Source organism: Penicillium nucicola (assembly GCF_028828085.1).
Source record: "Penicillium nucicola strain IBT 29836 chromosome Unknown utg000009l, whole genome shotgun sequence".
In the NCBI taxonomy this organism is placed as follows: domain Eukaryota; kingdom Fungi; phylum Ascomycota; class Eurotiomycetes; order Eurotiales; family Aspergillaceae; genus Penicillium; species Penicillium nucicola.
In genome coordinates this window covers 305,723-327,552 of record NW_026643133.1, presented here as the reverse complement: position 1 = coordinate 327,552, position 21,830 = coordinate 305,723, and the positions used below count along the sequence as shown (strand labels likewise).

General features: G+C 45.7%; 5 protein-coding genes across 5 annotated transcripts; 2 read left to right on the top strand and 3 right to left on the bottom strand.

Annotated features, from left to right (window-relative positions):
- Positions 1-136: 136 nt before the first annotated feature.
- On the top strand, positions 137-1,057 carry N7511_008435 (uncharacterized protein; the record flags this gene model as incomplete). Its single annotated transcript, XM_057130812.1, has 1 exon — positions 137-1,057. The coding sequence occupies one exon, from the start codon at positions 137-139 to the stop codon at positions 1,055-1,057; it is 921 nt and encodes a 306-aa protein (XP_056981543.1).
- Positions 1,058-1,876: 819 nt separating this feature from the next.
- On the bottom strand, positions 1,877-3,608 carry N7511_008434 (uncharacterized protein; the record flags this gene model as incomplete). The annotated part of the gene is made up of 4 exons (XM_057130811.1): positions 1,877-2,545; positions 2,598-2,966; positions 3,015-3,496; positions 3,575-3,608. 4 exons carry the CDS (start codon positions 3,606-3,608, stop codon positions 1,877-1,879), a joined length of 1,554 nt encoding a protein of 517 aa, XP_056981542.1.
- A 3,749-nt stretch (positions 3,609-7,357) lies between these two features.
- N7511_008433 (nucleic acid/nucleotide deaminase domain-containing protein) lies at positions 7,358-8,953 on the top strand (the record flags this gene model as incomplete). Its single annotated transcript, XM_057130810.1, has 2 exons — positions 7,358-7,901; positions 8,148-8,953. The coding sequence occupies 2 exons, from the start codon at positions 7,358-7,360 to the stop codon at positions 8,951-8,953; spliced, it is 1,350 nt and encodes a 449-aa protein (XP_056981541.1).
- Positions 8,954-10,769: 1,816 nt separating this feature from the next.
- Positions 10,770-12,848, bottom strand: N7511_008432 (uncharacterized protein; the record flags this gene model as incomplete). Its single annotated transcript, XM_057130809.1, has 1 exon — positions 10,770-12,848. The coding sequence occupies one exon, from the start codon at positions 12,846-12,848 to the stop codon at positions 10,770-10,772; it is 2,079 nt and encodes a 692-aa protein (XP_056981540.1).
- Positions 12,849-17,197: 4,349 nt separating this feature from the next.
- Positions 17,198-21,281, bottom strand: N7511_008431 (ATP-dependent helicase dcl2; the record flags this gene model as incomplete). The annotated part of the gene is made up of 5 exons (XM_057130808.1): positions 17,198-19,631; positions 19,695-20,705; positions 20,759-20,861; positions 20,940-21,192; positions 21,249-21,281. 5 exons carry the CDS (start codon positions 21,279-21,281, stop codon positions 17,198-17,200), a joined length of 3,834 nt encoding a protein of 1,277 aa, XP_056981539.1.
- Between the last annotated feature and the right edge of the window lie 549 nt (positions 21,282-21,830).

Below are 21,830 nucleotides of genomic sequence, written 5' to 3'. Positions count from 1 at the left end.
ACTAATCAACAAGTTTCTGCAAGGTGAACCGCCGGCTTGGACACCTCTTCCTGAGCCTACTCAGTTGCGAGAGGATTCCGGCCAATATTATCGTGACGGTAACGCTGCACGATATCCCACCTACCCACTCGAGCCGATGATCCAAGCAATATTGACGGAAAGACCAGAATTCTGCCTGAGAAATGTTGATATAATTGGCTGCGGGAGTACATTGGGCAGTCTATTACGGTTTGCGCGTGGCAGAGCCCAGTCTTTCAGGTTGCTTGTCCAAGTAGTCGGCAACACAGTCTTCTTCATCAGAAGGGAAAACTCGCCCACTGAAACCATCCCAGATGTCCGGGGATACGGACATACATTTCCCAAGGCATACACTACGTGGAGTGCCCTCGTCCAAGGGTCCGTGTCCCATCAGCGGTTGGTCAATTACGATTTCGCTGGCATAAATTGCTTAGTGCGCTTTGAGGTCGACGGTTTCCTACCCGACTTGATCCCCGAAGACTCAAAGGTCCAGCAATATCACACTTCTGAGACTGGAGATATTGAAGTTAATGATATTTTGTCATCTATTCAAGAAGTAACGATTTCAGGCGTGCGTTTAACCACTAAAGATACCGAATTAACGACACTCAAGGTCTCTAAGGGAGGTCACCATGTCCCACAACGGGCGGTGTTTGACCTAAAAACGCGTTCTGTCAAGAAGATGGACGTTCAAACGGTTGAAGAAGAGCTGCCTCGGCTATGGGTCCGGCAAATCCCCAATTTTGTTCTCGCTTATCACACGTTCGGCAAGTTCAAAGACGTTCGGATTCAGGACATGCGTGAAGAATTGAAGCTCTGGGAAGAATCTCAACAGCCAGCTTTGGCCAGATTTGCCAGCTTGCTACACATGATAGTATCCTTTGCTCGTAGTGTGGATAATGGCAGGTTTGAAATCGAGCACGAGGAGGGCGAGAAGTGCCTCAATTTCCGAGAGCCAGGTGGAAATGTCAACAGTGTTTTGCCAACGAGCCTAGCAAGCAGATGGGATTCGGACAACACGTCCGAGGTAAACTCTTGACCAGTGAGATGAAGTGCATATGATTCCAATAAGCGACCATATTCATTCAATTATTGGGGTCTCGAAACGCAGAACCAAAGCCAAAACAGATGTCCCAAACTCAAGTAAATCAATCCCTTGTAGATATCATTACAATGTGTCCTAGCAACAACCATTTCAATGTAGAACATGGTATCCTTCACTGTAGGATGCACAATGATCAGATGAATATCAGACTCCTGATATCCATTCGCTCTCACTTTTCTCACTTTTCACAATACTACTCTCTGGGGTCGCAGAGGGAATATGGTCGAAGAGCTCACTCATGTGGCATCGGGCTCGTGTAAAGACAAGATCCATATAGTAGGCTGGAGGGCAGATAATAACCACCCTGTTCGCACGGGCAAATAGATAGTGCATTTTTTGAGTGAATTTCTGCAGTGTCTACTGTCCCAGCTGCCCCAGTTGGCGCTGATTTACAGGCGGAGAAAATCCCCCACAGTAAAGTAGTGGGCAGGACAAGTTGTTTCCTCAAGAGCCGAGTGAGCTTGGAGAGAACAGTCCCGGTGTCAGGTCTTGGAAATACGAAAGTCAAACACGGTGCCGGGCATTGGGTTTGCGGAGCGATTTGCGTCAGCGCCGGCGGTAGCATAGAAACGAGTGTCGTGACGCCTGCCGACCACGAGAGTGGCCATGCGCGGGAGGCCAAGATTCTTGGCCCTAGCTGATTAATTAGTTGTACAAGCTGGTTTCGGAAGAGGAAGCTGTTTCTCAATAATAAATTTATATTGGATTCCCGAGACACCTGGTCCACCATCTGAATGGTAATTTTCTACCTACTTAAGAGGAAATAACGCTTTTCCCACCATCCTCTGTAAGCCTGTCCCTAATTTTGATTGTCATATAGCCCGAACCGAGCCTGATTACGTCAAGCGATCTGTCTCGCTTAGCTGCAACACTGATCACCGCACTAGGTGAGAAGAGCAAGGCCTCACCCACTTGAAGATGTACAATTCGGTGGAAGATGGAATGCTTTGTGGGAGTCCCAAGCGGCTCCTGCTCATGATGTGCTTGGTTCTCCTTTGTTGACTGCAAACTCAAGGCTGCCGCAGCCACATGAGCTTGCAGTGTGTGTGCCCATGCCGGCGATGAGAATCGATGAACAATGGCGACGGAGCACAGACTGAGTAGGTCACTGGAAATCGTTGGCTCTTGCGTCGAGACCAAAATTCGGGCACCGAGGTGACGTTGTAATCGAACGGTTGAGAGCAGAGTATCTGTGAACCCTTGCGCCTCGACAGAATCCTTCATGTACTGAAAGCCAATTAATGTCAACATAACTACGATCTCAGTTGTAAGTCGCACCTTATGAGCCTCATCAAGTGCTACAATCCTACCAATCTTGGTTTCCTGTTCCATAAAAATCCCAAAACAGACGTTGAAGAGGCTGCATGCCGTGTCGGGTGAGATGCACGGACAGGAAAGGTCAACGATCGTCAATTGTGAGGCCTATTTTATAGTGAGACTTTGAGAGGACTGGAATAATACTGAAGGAAATTACCTTTGGGGTCCAGCTGGAGCCTGCGTTCTTCTTCGCGGACTTCCCTTTCATCTGGTAGCTTGCGCCTGCTTGTTGGGGTGCCATGAAGCTCTCCAGTGTATCTAGCCTTTGTTTCAAAGGCTCAAGCTGACCCTGCAGAAGTCCTGAAGAAAGAATTCGGCTCTTGAAATCTTGATAGTTAAACTGAGACCCTGCGCTTTGCTGTAATAGCCTCATTTCTCGCAAGATTCGCTGTACCGTATGCAAGTATAATGGAACTGCACCATTATCTCGATCGACTGCCATAAGATCCAGCATACGTTTAGTATTTAAGTCGGACTGATCTATCTGTAGAGGCTCTACCTTGATGTTAAATCTTGAGTAGGTTCCCTATGGCATCATGAGCAATGTAAAAGGTAGGCGATGGGGACACTTTACCTGTATGGTCCGGAGATTGGTCGGAGCACAGAGGACTCTGACCTTGATGTTTGGATTAGACGCCAGGAAAGCAGCTTCGCAGGGTGAGCCACCATTATCACAGATAAATGTGTCATAATGAAAAACAACCGCTGTGAGTGGATTTAAAAGCCTCCCAGCTCTGGAGGAGATCAAACATCCTTCAAGTAGACAGGAAAGTGTGTGACTCTTTCCAGAACCCTGAGATCCGCAGATAAACACACTAGATGGAGATGAGACATTGAAAAACAACCGGGGATCGTCTTTCAGTTCTTGGATCTCTGTGCCAACCTGATAAGGTGTCTCAATTTCCTTCACACCCCCCAGAAGCCCATATTGCAATGGAGCCAGTGCAGGTTGATTGAGCACTACGCTTGTCAACATGGGAGCGAGGAGAGCTTCTTCGCATTCATCATTTGATTTGTCAAATTTCAGCAAACTTAAATGATATGTCAAGTCCTGATCTTGAAGTCATTAGAATTTTCTCAGATATTTTTCAATGAGCTGTGGGAGGAAGAAAGTTTGCTTCCTCAGAGACATACCAAGTCGGTTCTCGTGACAGATAGATGAGGACATTTTGAAGTTATGCTCTCAAGGAATATTTTCTCAGTATAGTTTCTATGACTTGCTTTTATAGCGAGTCACTAATTCTAACAGCTGTGGTCTTCTAGTTTGTAATTGCGGTGAGTAAAATACAGCGCTTTGTTGGAAGGCCTGTAATCACAGGTTAAAATCTTGACATGATGAAATTACAATGGTTTTTTTTAGCTTCACTCGACTAGATCAATAGAAAGCTAGCCTGTATTAAGTCTGCCGGCCAGAAGCAAGAAATTTTGCTTTACACCAAATGGTTACTAAGTAATTTTCACTGCTTGACTTCAAAAGTATCGCACAATTGCCTAGCTGCATGGATGGCCTCCCGCATGAGTGGCCTCCTGCATGAATTGCGATTCAACTAGTACTTATGGCTACCTCAATGCCGTAGGTAATGTTCTAAAGCCGAAATGTTGAATTTGATACAGACGATTTCGGTATAGCACTGATTCAGCAATAGATTTCACCACTACGTACAGTGCTGGTCATAGCGGTACTATTGACAACAGTGTCAGCGCGCAGAAGTTTTTAGCTCATCATCGCCGATCCAGTCATACATTAGCATCTCTCATGATGGTCATGGTTTAGAGGAAAGATATTTTCTTGAGAGAAGCTTATCACAGCCATAGCAAACCCAAAGATGATTGGCCATTTATAAAGTTTATTTTCCGCCCCCCGAAAGGCCTACCAGACGCCCACAGATAGCCCCGAGATTGCCCGACCCTACCATGGCCCCCATCGTTTCAGGAGAGTTTGACTTATTAGTGCCGATCATAATGAAAAAGCACCCTCCGGAGGTTGCTCTATTCTTTTTCTCTATGCTTATGCAGATCTACAACCCGTGTCCGGCAGGCCTAATACCAAAAGAAAATACACATTTAGCTATTCCAAAAGATATTTGTAGGAAAATACCGATGGTTCAGGCTGAAATATTATTCAGATATGCCTGAAAAAAAAGTGGCGGTATCCTAACTATCCGGCATTGCATTATGATGCGGTCAATTCCGCTTATGTCGGTGCTTCTAAGCCGCTACCAGTATCATATGAAACCTTATATTTCAATAATGCATGGTTAGCATCACTAGAACTTCTGGTTGAAGAGGGAAGAGAAATCATATTTCGTTCAGTCCTCCTTGTCTCTTCTCTTTCTATTATAAGAACTAGAACATTCAACCCTAAATTGGGTGAAGCGTTAGTGAGGTCTGCCATTTCTAAGCCGGTGAAGCTCATGTGCGCTCACTAGAAAAGGTATTAAAAGTTCAACTGAATCAGGACGGTGAGCTAAATACTAACAGGCTTACAATGCAGGAGACCCGCGATGCGGGAGGCCCACGATGCAGGAAGCACATGATGCAGGAGGCCTATTATATAACGTCGCACTTTGTTACCTGGGTCAGTGGACCCGCTTTGGACCCGGTTTCAGCCAACCACAGGCCTAGAATGGCGTTTCCTGCCCAGGTAACGGCTCCGGAATAGAGTTAGATTCAGATTCCACAGAGATACCAAAATAGGTCGAAAAGCTTTTGCCGTCAAAGAAGGTGCACATTGCCGTCACCAATCTCTCAACAAAAGCCTCTCTCACAACCCTCTGCGATGAGCCCGTGAATTTTTCAATGCGAACGATACTCCGCCCACCATAGCACGCTTTGTTGCTTCTATCATCATTGGCAATGAGTTTCTGAGATATGAAGAGCACGGTTTTGGCTTCTGCCTCCGATGCCTTGGCGTTTTATGCACGGTTCAGACATTTTTGTATGTTTTCTAAAACACTCTTGTCAGCTCGAGCCGGAGCCTGACTTTCATGCTCACAAGCAGTTTTGATGACGATTGCCTTCTGGTGGGACTTCTTAGGCGACATTCTGGGTCTAGAAGTTAAATAGAAAGACATGCAAAATCGACTGACTCGTCGTTGTGCAGAGGAGATGCAAAGCTATCTTTCTGGCTCCTTAACACCGTAGTTTATATGAACCTCTCAATACACCACTCTCCCTTTCACTTGGTAGACCCCTAGCTTTTTTGTTGTCTGCTCTAAGAGATATGAAGAGACTCCCTCAACTGATCTGTCAAGGTGTAGTTAGTTAATCATGATTCATACATTTCCCCTTTGAATAGCCCTTGAAAGTATTAGTTAAAAAGTTGCATAGAGGGGCGCGAAATTTCCGAGTAAACTTTCATTTGCCACATTACCGGTCTACCCTCACAATTTGATTTATATGGTAGTCTTGAGATCTTTAAATTATCTGGCGCCTAAAAAGACTAAAATCAATCAACTGTTTTTCACTTCGAACGTTGGACGAGGGGATTGCTCTGCTCAAGGGACTGGGCATATACTTGAGTCCAAGACGAACTGAGATGTAGCACTCTGTAGAGGCCGATTCTCGGCGTGGTTCTCATTGGGTAGCAAGTAATCCAAGAAAGCAGTATCTATAAAGTCAAAGTTATCGTTTGCCTATTTAAAAACATATGATGTTGCGTCGGAAGAAAGTTTGGTTCCTCCTGCATCGAAGCTCATTGGAAGATAAGCTGTTTCAGGTTAGTCAAATCAAAGTGTAAACCGGATCGGTCCAAAAATCGAGGGCAAAACTTAAATTGCACTCCTCATCATCTTCATTATGGTCAGGAAGTGTGGCTTCCATATTTATTGATCGAAGTGCGGATGAAGGCTGAAGAGTGAAGGAACGGTAAAATTATCCAATTTATAAGGAAATAACGGTGGTCTGCTTGGCTAGATCATGCCCGCATGCATCATTCTCAAGACCTGGTAGAAGACGAAAGAAGAATTTCCGGCAATCGCTTGGAGGTCGATATCAATATGCGCTTACAATTTGTATAGGCACGTGAAAACGTTCATCATCATTCACCGCCACTTGATAATATAAATCGAATACGAACTGAAATGTCTAAAGCCTAAGCGTCTGGGTTGTTCCACATATGCACTCTTTCACTACTGATGCTGTGGGCCTTTTCTTAGTCTCGACCATTGGGACGAGTTCGCGCTGGGGCAAAATGTTGATTGATCATCCGTATTTTCCAATGCATGGCGCCTTTTACGAGCTGACAACTGCACAACGCATTCCTCTGTCTAATGGGATGCGAAGAAGTTGTAGAAAGAAGGGCTGACTGGCTCAACAATTTATTATTGGTATTGGAGTTGGGCTGAAGCTCAGTGCAGTAAAAAGCCACCTCCTTCGGGGAATACACATGCTGGGACCTCCCACTATGCAGGTTGCGCCCGGAGATAGACTGTTTACATTACTTTATTATCTTGGTAAATCCATATTCACTACTATAATGAAAGCTTACACAGCCCTAAGGCCAAAACCCCGTTACTTCCATAAATCCCAGAGGCGCAGTCGGAATCAAAGATTTACCGATGATATTTTCTATCACAAGTTTATTCAAAGCCATTTATGCGCCTCGCAATTTGTTTCTGCATGTCTCATTGTGTGGAGCATTTCATAGACGACCAGCTAGATCCGCCGACGCTGACGGCCTCCCGCATTGGAGGCATCAGCATTGCCTTGCAGTGGGTTTATCTCCACTTGTACTTTGTTGATTGTCGTTGCATTTCTCCGTAAAGTCCCACTCGTGCCATGTGCCTCGTCCGGATCTCAAATTATTACTACAGTAAACGCTCGTTCTATTGGACTTCAGCCAGATATTGATATTCAACGCTTTCAATAATCTTCTGTGTGCCTCAATCTGTACGAACTATGTCGCTCATGCTCAATATGCCATTGTCTGATTGTGAAGTTCTGAACACCGGCTACAGTCACCAGCTCCCTATCAAGTCCGGCAGCCCTAGGTCCCGAGGACTGAATCCTTATCAAAAGCTACTCAGACGATTTTACGAGCCATTGTTCCTCTTGGAGACCCTAGGTCAAGCACGTGGAGAACACGTCACTGCCGTCCCTGTGATGGATCCGCGGATAGCACATCGGCGGAAGTTCTTGCAGAACCTCTCATATATTTGTGACTTTGAAAAGGGCGGCAATTCATGCACTGCAATCGGGGTTGAAGAAAAAGACACATACTACAAATTTTGGGTCGCTTCAAATTCAGTCAATCGGAAGGTTGTTGAGTTTCTAGAGTCTGCTCTGAGCACTTTGAAAATCGCTGGCTCGCATGGCCCAACCGAGTCGGAGCGCGATAAGATAGATTTCGTGGAATTCTGCATACGGTTTGCATCCAGTCGCGTGAAGAAAGAGACTCAAAGTCTATTTCGGGCAGTCAAAGCATGCTATTCCAGACAGAATCAGTGGAATACAGACCCATGTTAGTACCTTCTCCTTGAAAGCAAGCATAAAAAGTTACTAATGGAGGTTATAGCATTAGACATATGGCTTGACTCAATCTTGGCTCATAAAGACAGCTTTAGCCTATGCAAATTTGCCTACGAAAATCGTCATTCCAAATTTGTGGATATTTTGACATTTAGTGCCCAGAATGAGGAGAAAAAAATAGGCCCACAAGGGAGGATGACATCTTTTGCCCTAGCAAAACATTACTTGGGACGCTTAGCGGCCCATATTCGAGCACCTCAACAGCTTTTTGAGGATGCTGAGACTTTGGACTATATGCTTGAGTCGTGCAAAGTTGATTACATTGAACCAATTCCTTCTGTACCACAGCCAATATTTGACTCGCAAACCACGCTGGAGGGAATCCTTAACCGAATGCTCAAGGAGAATGACCCGGAACGGCTGGAAATTGAAAGAAAACTTCTCTACATGAATATGGGAAACGGCATCCTTGAAAAGCTCAACGAACAGTACCAGCGCTGCGTGCCACAGGTTCATGCTGAGGTGCAGGTTCTCGAGCACTTTTACAAGAAGAAATTGCACTTTGTGGATGCTGACCGTTACATTGCTTGCAGTAAGCCTTCTTGTGTTTGCTGTGAAATGTATTTCAAGTACCACCCAGCTCGCATGGTCGCGCCTGAGTGTCATCGCAAGGTGTGGATCAAGTGGAGTCCACCTTTAGTGAAGGTTTTCACAAAGAATCTTCCGGACTTTAAGCAGCAGCAACAAATCATAAATAAGATGACTGAAGACATACGAAGTGATGTTATCGCACAAGTTTTGGAACAATCGTCACCAAGTCGCTGGCATCCAGATTCTCGAACAGGAATCACCGAGAACCGGCTCTCAAGTTCGAACCAAGGCCCATTTCCAGAAAAAGAAGACTTGAGCATCAGGGCTTTGGGGCGACAGGTAGCCAAAAGTGCTGCAAAGCTAGCTATTGAGGTTTTAGGTCAGCCTGATGGTATCGAGAATCTAGAGAAAGATTCCGATTCGGATGATGGGGGAGTTCCGATTCACGTTTAAAAATGCATGTTGTTTTATTTCGTCTAGAAGGCAAAAAAAATGATGCGCTGTCAGAGCATGATGTAGTAACTTACCGCTAAATGCTGATTGATTACCTATGATATCGACTTGCTTATGTTTTATATGTAATTAATGGTCCGTTACGGTCTCATCGCCCCCTCGTAATTTTGAACGGGCCGGGTATTTATGATTAAGTCCCGTCATATCGTAAGATAACGATGACAACGATAGTTGGCCATTATCTCTCATTATCTTCATTGTCGTTGCAGATTTCCGCAAACTATCCGCACTAGCACATAATCCGCTAGATATCCTTTTCCGGAGCATCAGATGATACTTATGAAGCTGACAAAACACTATTTTATGTCGGAATCTTTACACTTTTAGTCATAACAGTACTCAATGCTATTTCTTCACTTCTTCTAGGAAACAATAGGAAACTGTATTTCGTTCGTAAATAAATTCCTTCTGCATAGAAACATGGTCTAAGTATAGCAAGCGAGTTATAGTCGCCTGTAATTTTATAATTTCAACCAAGGGTGCTGGCTTGGCAAGGATATGTATTTGATGTCGGAGGAATGGGATTGGCGAACGGTCTCGAGTGGGCAATGATATGTATCAGGAAATGCAAGAAACTGGCGTCATCAATCTGGAGAGAGAGTCCAAGGTGACCTTGATCTTTGGCCAGATGAATAAGCCCACGGTACGCGGGCCAGAGTCATTCTGGCGGGACTTACAGTGGCAGAGTACTTCCGAGAAGACGGTCAAGACGATCAGTGTATCGAAGCCTGAAGTCTATATTACTTGCTAACAGATGACAGTGGTTCTATTCACCGACATCTTCCGCCTCACACAGACAGGATCAGAAGTATCTGCTCTGCGCAGTTGATTACCAATCGACCGTGGCAGTTGACAGGGTGCCTTCAGGAATGTATCACCAGTACACCGAAAGAATCCATTACCTCAGTTTAGGCGGTTTATGTGCCCGCTGACGATCTTATGTATCCCACGCCGACGAGCTGTCCGAGGAGGATAAGATCAAGGTCAGGCGCGCTCGGAAGATTGCGACGGTCAGCCTTTTGCCGTCGCAGAGCTTATCACTGGGATCAAAGGCAAATTACTACCATCGGAGGAGACTTTCGAGCTCCGCCAATGCTATCCTAGATCGACAGGCGACGAGTTGACTTAAAGTCAGTGCTTGCCTGTCATATGCTAAAGGTATTACTAGGGTGATAGATGCTTTGTGTTGTGACATGAGACTGACGCAGATGAGAAACCAAGCCGAGCCATCGGAATTAATCCCGAACACTTCTTCCTCTGAATGGATAATACAATTCATACCTCTGAACCACAACACTGTCTACATAGTCTGAAGGTTTGAATCAGCCAAGACTAAAAATGACCGGATTATCGCGAAGCTGGAGAAGCGTTCATAATGGTCTGGGCGTGTGTCTCAGTATTTCGGGGCTGTGTGAATGAGCAGGCTATTGTGGCGCGATCTGGGTTGCAACTCTTCGCGTCAATGTTGAAACACTACCTCAGCCATAGGGAAGAGGGGATTTTTTGAGAACAGCGTTTCGACTAGTTTCCATGACTATAATTGTAATGATATCAGATCGATTGTTTAGCATCGGGTAATAACATTGTTGGGTGACTAACGTAGAGTATTCATAGAATTCTTATGCTGAAATCCATATGCGGACCTTATCGTTTCGAAATACGCTAGTATAGAAGCTACCAATTTGTTTTAAATTTACCACGACGGAGTTAAACCAAGGAAGGGAATCATGATATAGTATCATGATCTTGCATATAACTAATCAAGGTGCACGGTGTTGAACAGTCTATGTCCAGTATCAGTGCTCCCTTTGCCAGTGAACTGATTATCCGACAGGCGGAGAGCAACGAAAGATAAACGCCGGAATCGCGAGAGCTCTTGCGCAACTCTGCTAGTAGAAACCGATTTAGCCTGGATGACACCAGCGACCACAACAATGCGGATAGAAGCATTAAGTTGTCGAATGTGTCGCACGAACTCCAAAATTGACTGGCCGGTGTTGACCACCGAGTCAACAAGGAAGATTGTCACTCGATCCTGAAGATGCTCATGCTGAATGTCGCTTGGGTTTTTTGCATGAACAAACATGGCAAGTGGCAAAGCCCTGTTCACGCCCAATGCCATTGGTTCACCACCTCGCATCAGAGGCACAATCAAGGTCTCTTTCTCTCTGAGAATCCGGTAACCATCTGTTTGGTGACCTTGAACATGTGTCACATGGTATGTCTCAACGCCTAGGATCTGCGTACAGAACTCGGTGGCAAGATACCATCCAACTAGGGAATGTGCATCCCGTAGCGCTGGCCCAGAAACATTTGCATCACGCATTGGCGTCATAAGCAATTTGGCCGCAGAACGATCAGTAGCATGAAGAACATGAAGACTTTGGCGTCGGACAAATATCGACTCAACAAAAAATTGATCCGTCAGTTGTACCAAAGGCAGCTGAGACGCATCAAGGCGAGCGGTTGCAGTTGCCGGGAGCACAGCCTGGCGCGGCCGAAACCCGGATTTTCCGATAGATTTTGTCAAAGCCTCGTCCATGCTACCACTTCTCAATTTTTTGTCGCCCGTCACAACAATTGCTTGGTTGGCCGCTTGGAGCATTTCCAGATCCAGTGGACTATCACCAAAGGCCCAAACATAAGAGTCGTGCACATCACGCAAACGTCTCACAAGTGCCGCTTTTAGTGCGGGTGTCATAACAAGAGCGTCGGACAAGCGCCCCCCGCCAATAATTATGACTGTTTTCGCCAGACCCTCCCTCTTCAGAACCTTTTCCCAGACTCTGCGAAGCCCACAAGTCAACACCAGCGCACGGACATGGGTATGACCTGACACCAGGTGCAAAAGATCCAAAATTTCAGAACGAACATTGACCATGGAGGCCACTTTCTCGCAGAGATCGTCATATTCTTCATTGTCGCCGATGACTTCTTCGCAGAGTAAGGCCGCTTGACGGAAGGCAGTATATGAGTAATGCAAAGGGCTGCTAAATAGAGTCTTCAAGGGAAATCTCTCGTCCTTCTCAACCAAAGATGGAGAAGCCAGCTCCCAAAACAATTCACCACTATCCTGTGGTGCTAGTGTCTTGTCGGCGTCAAAAACCAACACGGTCTCCGGCCGCTCGGATCCGGTCATTATGAAGTCATCCATGCGTTGCTGGGCCAGTATGTCATTCAAGTCGTCTGTATGGCTTCTTAGATCCCGAATTAGAGGTACAATTTTCCCCATGGATACCTGGCGTTGGGTAATGGTCGTGAAAATGATGTCGTGAGACCTGCAAAGGTGACGCAGTTGTTTTTTCTCCTCTTGCTGCCATTTGAGCAAGTGAGTAGTTGACACCGCTGGACGGCTTCGTTTCTGGTCACTTGATCGATACTCTGCGATTTTCTCAGCCGGCACATCGAGATATAAAATGTGAGTGTAGGTGTCTAGATCAGCTGGTGTGCACACCAGTTGACCGGCACTTTCTTCTTCAGCCCAAAACATGGCATGTCCAGTGACTAAAGCACCTTTCCCACTCTGGGAACTCTCTTGCTTGACTCTTCCAATCGCACTCTCGCGAACCCTTTCTTTGGCATCTTCGTTCAAGTTCTGGAATGCCTCAAGACCCCCAGGCGTGCCCGCTGCAATGACCTGGCTGCCATCATAGAAGGAAAAATCGGCATGACTCAAGCCACATTTGAGAATATTCAGCAAAAACGATTTGCCAGATCCAGGGAGGCCATAAAGGCCAATGATGACTGGTTTTGGACAATGAGCTGACGCCGGCTTGGTAGATGTGATTTCTTGGCTTTTAGAACCATTAAGACAGGACACAGTTGGAGGCTGCATGACTGATGTTTTGGTAAAGCAGAAGTGGATTTCAAACAAAGTAAATGTGAAAGTTGAATTCTCGGTGGAGAAGACGAGTACACCCTGTACTAGTAAGATTTATATCAAGACCTTCTATAGGAAGTAGCGGTCTGGGGGCATACGTCGACTGGTAGGCAGAGTAGTTGCTGGAAAAGGAGAAAATACGGTAGTCGGAAAAAGCGAGCTAAAACAAAGCGAGCGAACCACAATCAGAAGGTACCACGCATCAACAGCAAGCCATACAAATCAATGGAGTATATAGCGCAATGGATATTCCTGAGCTGCAATGCGGTGATCAAGGTAGAAGAGGCCAGACACGTCGGAGGCCACGACTGACTCGCTGGAATATCTCGGGGTCCATTTGATGGCGACACGCCACAGAAGCGACCTTTTCATCCTTGCTCGGGTTCACCACCTCATGTATCGAGTTCCAACGTTTTTGTTTGCATATAAGAGCAGCAACTTTGAAAAAAAACCAACGCGAGGTGAATTTTGCCACCATATAAAAACAGATTGGGACAATTTGGTACCCAGAGAGGAACGAAATCTGGCGAGATGCAAACCCATCATGTTCAGCCCGTATAATTGAAAATATGACGTCTGAAGCTTCACTCAGTCGAGAGAAACGTGTTTTTGCAAATCGGAGCTCCTGAAGCTCCTCGCGAAGTCTGTCTCGGTGCCAGGACGCTTGTGGCTGCCGAGGAAGGTTCAGTCTCTTGAGCCAAAGCCGTAGTGTTGCTCGCCCTGCTCGTAGTGTTACTTCCGCCACTGAATGCATCTTTGAGGTCAATGGTAAGAATGTGCGGTCATCCAATCATCAGGTTGACGATGAGGTACCTTCATCGATAGGCAGAAAGGAGCTTCTCGGATACGGAAAATCTCTATTTCCGAGTCTTCTTGCTGCGGCACGCGCGCCAGGCCGGCTACTAAGCATCTTTCGATGATGTCCCCAGGTCCGAAACTTACGATTCTCCACCCTGCTTACTACATGCGTTCCGCATTGTGAGCGTTTCGTATTTCGAGCTTCCCGCATCGTAGGCCTCCCGCGTCGTAGGCCTCCCGCGTCGTAGGCCTCCCGCGTCGTAGGCCTCCCGCGTCGTAGGCCTCCCGCGTCGTAGGCCTCCCGCGTCTTATGGCTCTTGCAGAGCGGCCTCCTGCACGGTGGCTTCCTGCATGGCGACATCGTGTACTTGGACCTTTTGTAAACATGGCAGCCAATCTTTGACTTGGAAATATCTTTTGGGTCAAAAGCTGGAATGTGCGACTATAAAATCAAGTCCTCCGCCACCAATCCCCTTGACAGGAAGTTCCAGTTTGTGCTCAAGCAGGAGAGACTAAATATTAAAGCATAGGCTCGGCAGATGTAAAGATCGAGATACCGATCTAAAACGTGTCGGTCACCCCAGACTTGACACATAAGTACTTTACATGCTTGGCGCACAGGACGACACATGGGATTGTCTTCAATGTTGAAGCATCTACATATTCACAAGGATCCGGCCCCGCTCAACTGAATGTGCTAGTGTTTTCTTATCATGAAAAGAAATAAATCGAAGAACAGCTCTCTCTGCCTTGTGTTGAGCAGACTCTGACCATACGTTTAGCGATGTTTTTATAAAAGAGTGCTGAGATTCCCTACGAGGCAAAAGGAGGGGGAAGAGGTTGTCGGCATGTCGGAAAATTCTACTCAACTTACCTCAACAGCTAAGATCTAAACATAGTCTAAAAGACCCATTAGTGCCGAAATTAAGTATCAAGGATAATCCAACTTTCCAATCTGATAAAATTGCCCCATCATTTTGGAAAAACAAGTGCCACGCTCACGTTCTTGAGAAGTGACAATATCAGGGATACAGATAGATCTTGTTAATTAATGGAGGCTTCATGAATATGTACTGCAGCGGCTACCGAAATGAGCCCTGAACCCAGCTCCCAGGGTGAACAATATCTACTTACGTATACTCATGTGTTGTTTGAAGAAGGAAACGTAGATAGCGAATCTTTCATCATATATGTGCAACAATCAGCACAGATCCTCCTCTTTAGAGGGTGGAAACTCATTTGGGGGCTTTGAGCGGAGTCTGAGCCGCGCGAGATAAAAAGAGCGCTGGCTACTATGTTGCAAACAGCTTTCGTCTGGATCCGAACCTGAAGCTGACGACGGAACCAACTGCCATCTTGTTCAGGCTTAACTATACTATTGCGTGCCTTTAGGACAATCAGAAATGATGAATCGTGAGTACTCTTGCCTTGAGGATTCAAGCTAACTACCTTTCTAGTAATGCTAAAAGGTAACATGCTATGCGAGAGCCGCCGCGATTATATCTTATGTCTAGATACGTCTACTCGCGACACTAAGCACTACCATCTTGGTACTATTACCTTGAGGCTCTACCGGCCTTTGACACGTGTAAGACCGTTGCCTTCTCGAGCTTCTTCATAACAGGAAGTGTTTTGTAAGGAAATATAGGATTATTCTGCTAGGAAAAACCTATGTATTATAGGCCATCTCAGAAATATCTTACACGTCATTACTCACAAATATGAATTATACAGAAAAAAAAGGAGCAAATGGCTTTTTTTTTGAGCTAAAAACCTCTTCTTTGTTTATCCGGGAGCAACCCCAACTATAACCTCACCCGTACCTTTGAATGTTTTTTTAGGCTTCTGAAATAATAACGATCGGTTACTACTCACTAGGAAGATGACAAAATGGACAAACACAAGCAGAGATATAAATTGAAAAAAATTGTCTCAATTCGGAAGTACCGTCATTTTTATGCGCCACGTCTCTTTGCTCAACAATCAAATTTCTCATGCCATTGTTTGTTACGGTCGCCTTCGTAATTATGCAGTATCTCTATAAGAAGCAATCGAGGCAGCCCGCCCTCGTAGTCTTCCTCGGGGAAGAATTTATGCTTTCTGATTGTACAGACTCTTAAATTTTCTTCTGTGTAAAACCGCTCCGGTGGCTCTCCGGTCCGGATGGATTCTAGCAGATCAACTAGATTGACATAAGTGCGGACTGTCTATCTGAATGAGCGCTACATAGTCACTTGGCAAATGTGGACATATCATCCCTGTCGTGCATTATGAAGATTGTCTGGGATAGGGCGTACCCCTAGACAGCGACAGATACATTGCCATGATTCCAAGCTCTCGGGATCTGATCCGAATGTTGGATTGAATGCTTGCATAATGGCAATGCGAAATAATCCCCAGGCTTTTTCACGTGCGACTGAAAATTGACCATTTGACTGTCCTTCCCACACAAAGACATACATACATACATACGATAGAACTAAGTATACACAGGTTACCCTCTCTGATAAGCGAACCCGAGCTATTGAGTAAAACATTCATCAATCTCATCCGTCTTGTCGTTTTGCAGATTGCACATCATAGATCGTTTGACTATGAAAATGCTATTTGGAAAATGTAGAATCGAAATTGTCCATCGCTGATAGTAGAGGCTGCCTTTGCCTTTATAGATGGTCTAGATGCATAGTTTTCTTTCTGAATGCCTGTCTATTCTGATTAGCAGAAGTGTCTCCCTGTTTTTCTTGTATGACATCAACCCCTTAGTCGATCATGACGAGAAGTCAATCTATTGCCGTTATCTGAAGAACACGATGTAATAACGGCCTCCTGCACGAGCCCCCCGCATTGAAATGGCCTCCCACACGGAAATCATAGCACGAAAAGACTTTAGTCTCCTATTAAATGTGCCACGTAGTTTTCCTTATGCAGTGATTCCTTGGCTTTTCTGCTATACGTAACCTTTAGCGACACTTGGTCACTGAACTGTAAGCTTCTTGTATAAACCAAAGTACATTTAGCTTAGTTCAATGCGGAAATCTATCAAGTCTCAGCATTTTGAAAACTCCACAAAAGGAATGAAGAAATAGAAAGTAGTCCGTGATTCATATAATAGGCGCGCATGAGCAATACAGATCTTGGTACCGGACTGCTTGATTCTGAAAATTCCAAGCTGTCTTTGTGAAACGAACTCCGGTATGTCATTCTTTGATTTGTCTGAAAGAACCGGATCTTCAGATGGCACCAATACCGAGAGACCGCCAACAGAGTAATGAAGGCAGGTCATATAGATAACCGGTAGGCCCTTCTAGACCTGCGGCATTGGGCTGCGCTCTCAAATGCTTCACCCGGTCGTGGTTTTCTGGTGAGCGACCATGAAGAAATAGTGAATAGAATCAATGAACCACCTGGTATTGTTATTGCGGTATTATATCATTGCCACTATCTTGCATGGGCGTTAATACGCTTGCTTGAGGCCTGCTCTGTGTTGAGAAATATATGTTTCGTAGTCAGGTATGTGACAAGAATGCCAGCGCCGCATCAGCACCTCTCACAAGTGCTTCGCTCTTTGTAAAACAATTGTTGATGGATGCAATATTCTCGTCCTCTAACCAGACAGTGATGTTGTAAAGTCCATCATCTGTTTGCGCAAAATGAAAATCTGACCTCCGGGTGCCCAGAATGCGATCCAGAGCGTTTTTGGGGTGCCCTAACAGTACCGCCTGACCCACAAAACGCTCAAGATAAGCTATCAGATTGACTTTTTCCAAGAACTGCTCGCATGCGTCTATACGACCTCCACTATCTATGAAAATTGCTCCGATAGTGCTTTCGATAAGATCGGAGTAGAACTTGGGTGGTGCTAGTTGAGCGAGCGTGGCCCAGGGATATGAAAGATCGTGCTTCAACTTCTCTTTGATCCTATCACCGAGTAACTGATACCGCTCGCTGCATGAAGCCTGGATCTTGATTAAGTCTTGAGCATCGTGACGCATGAACATCCACAAAGAAATAGTTTTCGATAGATTGTTTGGTTCGCAACCTTCTGGTGTCGAAATTGGCTTGAAACAGCATGGCTCGGTCAATGTGAGTTCCATGCAAAGAAAGGCTAAGAAGTCGGCGTTGACTAAAGCAGCTCGAAGTTCCGTCATTCGACCTTCAGCAAGCTTGGGACACCGACTGTACAGATTCTTCGAAACACAAAAGTCAAGAATCGCATCTCCCAGAAATTCGAGCCGCTGGTAAGAGCCAGTTGTGCTGTCTCTTTGCCATGATGGGTGTGTGAGTGCCTCCCAAATCAGAGCCCGGTCCCGGAATTTGAAGCCAAGCAGCAGGTCAATCTTCCCTTCTAAGTGGACCGGAAACGTAAGGTCTTGTTTTCGTGTGCGTTGTGGTTCGGAACTTGAGGTGTTGGAAAGTTCTGGGAGGAAAATGCCAAGAAGATGCCTGGCGAGCGAGATTCCACCAGATTCGTAGGCAGCCGCCGTGAGGGCTTCGACCACGTCCGCCAAAACCTTTCTAGGAAGCGTTCTATTCTGAAGTTCGTCCACAACAGGTGAAAATATTGGATGCTTTTGTGAGATAAAATCAGCACAGATAAACCTTTCTAGATGTGCACTTGCGGCTGCGCACGTCAGCCTCTCATTCGAGACGATTTGGTCCTTGAACTTTGATAGATAACCTTCATGCCATAAAGGATACTTCAAAAAGGCATGTACGGCAACAACAAATTTGAGGATCGAATCACCAAAAAATTCCATTCGTTGGTAATTGCTAGGCCATTGAGAAGAAGGCGCGGTGATTGCTTCTCTGACATAACTGGAGTCAATCGTGGGTAGATCTTTGAAGATCTTGACTTGTATCTCATTTGCCATCAGATGTTGATGCAGAAGCTGTAAGATCGGTGGAATCGCGAGGCTGGCTAGGCTCAGCTCCCAAGGCAGGAAGTCAAGAATGCAGTTCGTCGCCGCTACACGAGTTGTTCTGGAGGAATCCGATTCGTGTGAATTTTGGTGGGATAATGACACTCGCTCAAGTAGGTTTTTCCTCTTTCCAAATCTTCGGCATTCAATCAAAAGATCTTTCGGATTTGGGCCTTGAATCCATCTCACAAAAATATGGGGAGCAAAATGAAGGCCAGGGCTGCGGATAAAGCCGGAGGGGGCAAGAATTGGAATTTTAGTTTGCCCTTCACGGATAGAGACGGATCCTTGATTGACGCTGAGCCAGTCTTCTAACTCGTGCAACGGAAGGTCTGGGGTAAAAAAGGGCAGAAAGTCTGGATATTGTTCTTGTACCGAACTTGAGCGCGTCGATTGGAAGAGTACGGTCGTGATCTTCCTCATCAGGCGTCTGGAGGATGTTGAAATTGCAGTTTCGACATTAAAAGGTTGCAAGCTAACAGTGAATGTGGTTTTATTATCCCAATGAAGATGCAAATCGTCATTCATCGTTAATTCGATAGGGGTGAAGATCGCCATTGCAAGTTCTGGTCGGTCAATCCCGTTTGCGCAGAAGTTGATGCGGCACTTATAAAGCTTTCGTTCTGTCCAAAGTCCCGGGATGCATTTCCAAAAGTTGATCAAACTTTCCGCTTGGGGGAGCTCTGCGACAATATTTCCTTCATGAATCTCACTGGTCCATGGATTGTCCAAAAACAAAGGGAGAAGATGGTCATTTATGAGCTTCTGACCATGCAAGGCACGCACAGCCTGAAAGGCAGCATCTTTTCGGGCGGACTGCTTTGCCCCCCACCAATAGTGGCCATCCACAATTCGCAAAGAAGGGTCGATCCCGCTCGGTAGATAAACCGTTGATCGCGTAAGGCCTTCACAATTCTTCTTGTATGAGAACGTGGGATGGGTTTCGCCAAGATTTTCACTTCGCAAAGTTGTGCAAAAATGATACAGATGGGATATGGCGTTATCGCTAGTCAACAGGGCACTGCGAAGAAAGTTTCCTTTCGTCAGCTAGCACAAAAGAGGGGTTTGGAGGTGACAAGCAAACCCCGTGTGTAGTCGTAGTTGTAGAAAACGCTTGTCCGATTGGATGTCGTCAGTCTCTAGCTCCTGACGGCTTCGTTGATGGTCCAAGCATATAACCTGCATCTGCCTTTCAAGATTGCTATACTGTTTTGAAGATGCGGAAATGAACTCAGCATCTTTTGCTTCCATCACAGCAAATTCCGAAACGCCCTGTCGTGCTCGACCTCGACGCTGGATGAAAGATGTTATATTGTCCGGAAAGTCAAATGAAATAACAACGTGGCACGCTGGAAGGTCAATACCTTCTTCCAACACGCTGGTCGCAACAATCAAATTTTTCAGGCCGCTACGGAACTGTAGAATCACGTCCTCATTCCTTTCAGTAAACAAATTGTCATCTTTTGCCCAAGACTCAGACCTAACAGAGCTCACACAGGGCGCGCATCGAAAAATTTTCTTAGTCAATGGGTGGGTATCAAGCAGCGCCGAAAGAACATAAGCGGTTACCCTTTCTCGAACGAAAACGACACCCGAAAAATCTGGGTGGCTCCTTTCTTTCAAAAAGTAGAGGAGTCGTTTCACTTTATCGGAGATGCTGCTGGGCGACTGTAAGTGGACGACAGCACCTTCCACAGTACTGTCCAGCACGCTTCTCAAAGCCGTAAATCTGTGATTATATGACTGATTAGAGGCGGTAGTCTCGATTTTAGTAATGTGCTGAGCAAACTGTTGAAGAATCCTTGTCAGGAAGTATCGTAAAGCCCATGCCCCTAAATGATGTTGAATAGCTCGTGCCTTCGAAGGAACCTTGAAGAGTTCACCAGGGATGCTATAACCTTCGCGTTTGCTGTGTTCACGTAGCTCTATGACTGTCTCTTCCAGCATGTCTAGATAAGAAGGCGAGTTCACCGTGCCATAGCAGTTTTGGGTGTAGTAGATTTTTGTGAGGCTACGATGAGGAACATACTCTGTCAGCTCGTGGCGTTCAACTAATGGGGCTCGACAGGTTGCATCCAGGTTTCGTTCCAGCTCCCTTGAGACTGATCAGTCACATTATTGTACCGCATAGCACAGATTTTCACGCACGGGATTTTGGCTGCATCAACTGAGGCTGTAAGCCCAAGGATGCTGGGAAGGGCCGAGTTTTCTAGCCTAGCCACATGATAGAAATCGCGCATGATGCGGTTTCCTGGATGGGATTTCATGCAATGATGGGCTTGTGTATTGTCAGCTTGTTGACTCAAGATTCGGTCTTCTCAGCTCCTACCCTCATCGAATACTATCAAAGCCAGTCGATTCAGTAACATAAAGCCGTGTGTGAGTGCATCGGCAAGGACGGCATGAGTCGAAAAAATGACTTTCATTCCCTGCAGAGCATTGTCCCAAATACTTTGATTACGCCAACAGTCAACTCCATCATCTCCCGTCAGCATTCTCATACTGACTGCAGGCATATATTGCGATAGGTATTCCAACTGTTGGCTACACAAGACCTTGGTTGGTACCAAGAACCACACCATCTGAAGGTAACAATGTCAAATAGTGTTTCATGTTCAGCATCGGGGGTTTTTCATACCTGATGTCCCTGACAGCGATTTAGTTCGGCCATGATTCGCATACTAGCTCTACTGAAACGTCATTCTCAAGCCATTTGATCACCGATATTGCAGTACGCACATATAAGTTTTCCCGCTTCCCGTCGGCAACTATGCGGTCAGCTTTGGATATTGGATATGACGCTGACCTAATGAGGCACAAATATTACCACAGCAATTATGTTTTTTTTCATGCTCATGTCAAACATCTCAAGTTGGTAGGCGCGGGGCTGAACGCGGGGCTGAATGTTGCTCATAATGGCGGCCAACTCGGTAAGGGAATATTGTATTGTACGCAACTGAGTTATATACGAGTCAAGCCTGATTAAAGCCTATCTCTTTCTTATACTTGAATGAAAATCACCACCCTCCATATGCGAAGCAAAGCATATGATGTATCGAGTAAGCCAGAGCGTTATCTCCCAAGCTAATCACATCGTGCGACGTGGATGTGAAACAACATGCAGAAGCATGAGTCAGTCAAATGCACGGTCCTCCTTGGGCAGCAGTTTTAGTCTTTCTCTGCCAGGTGTGTTCTCTATTTTTTTCTCCTTATCTCAATA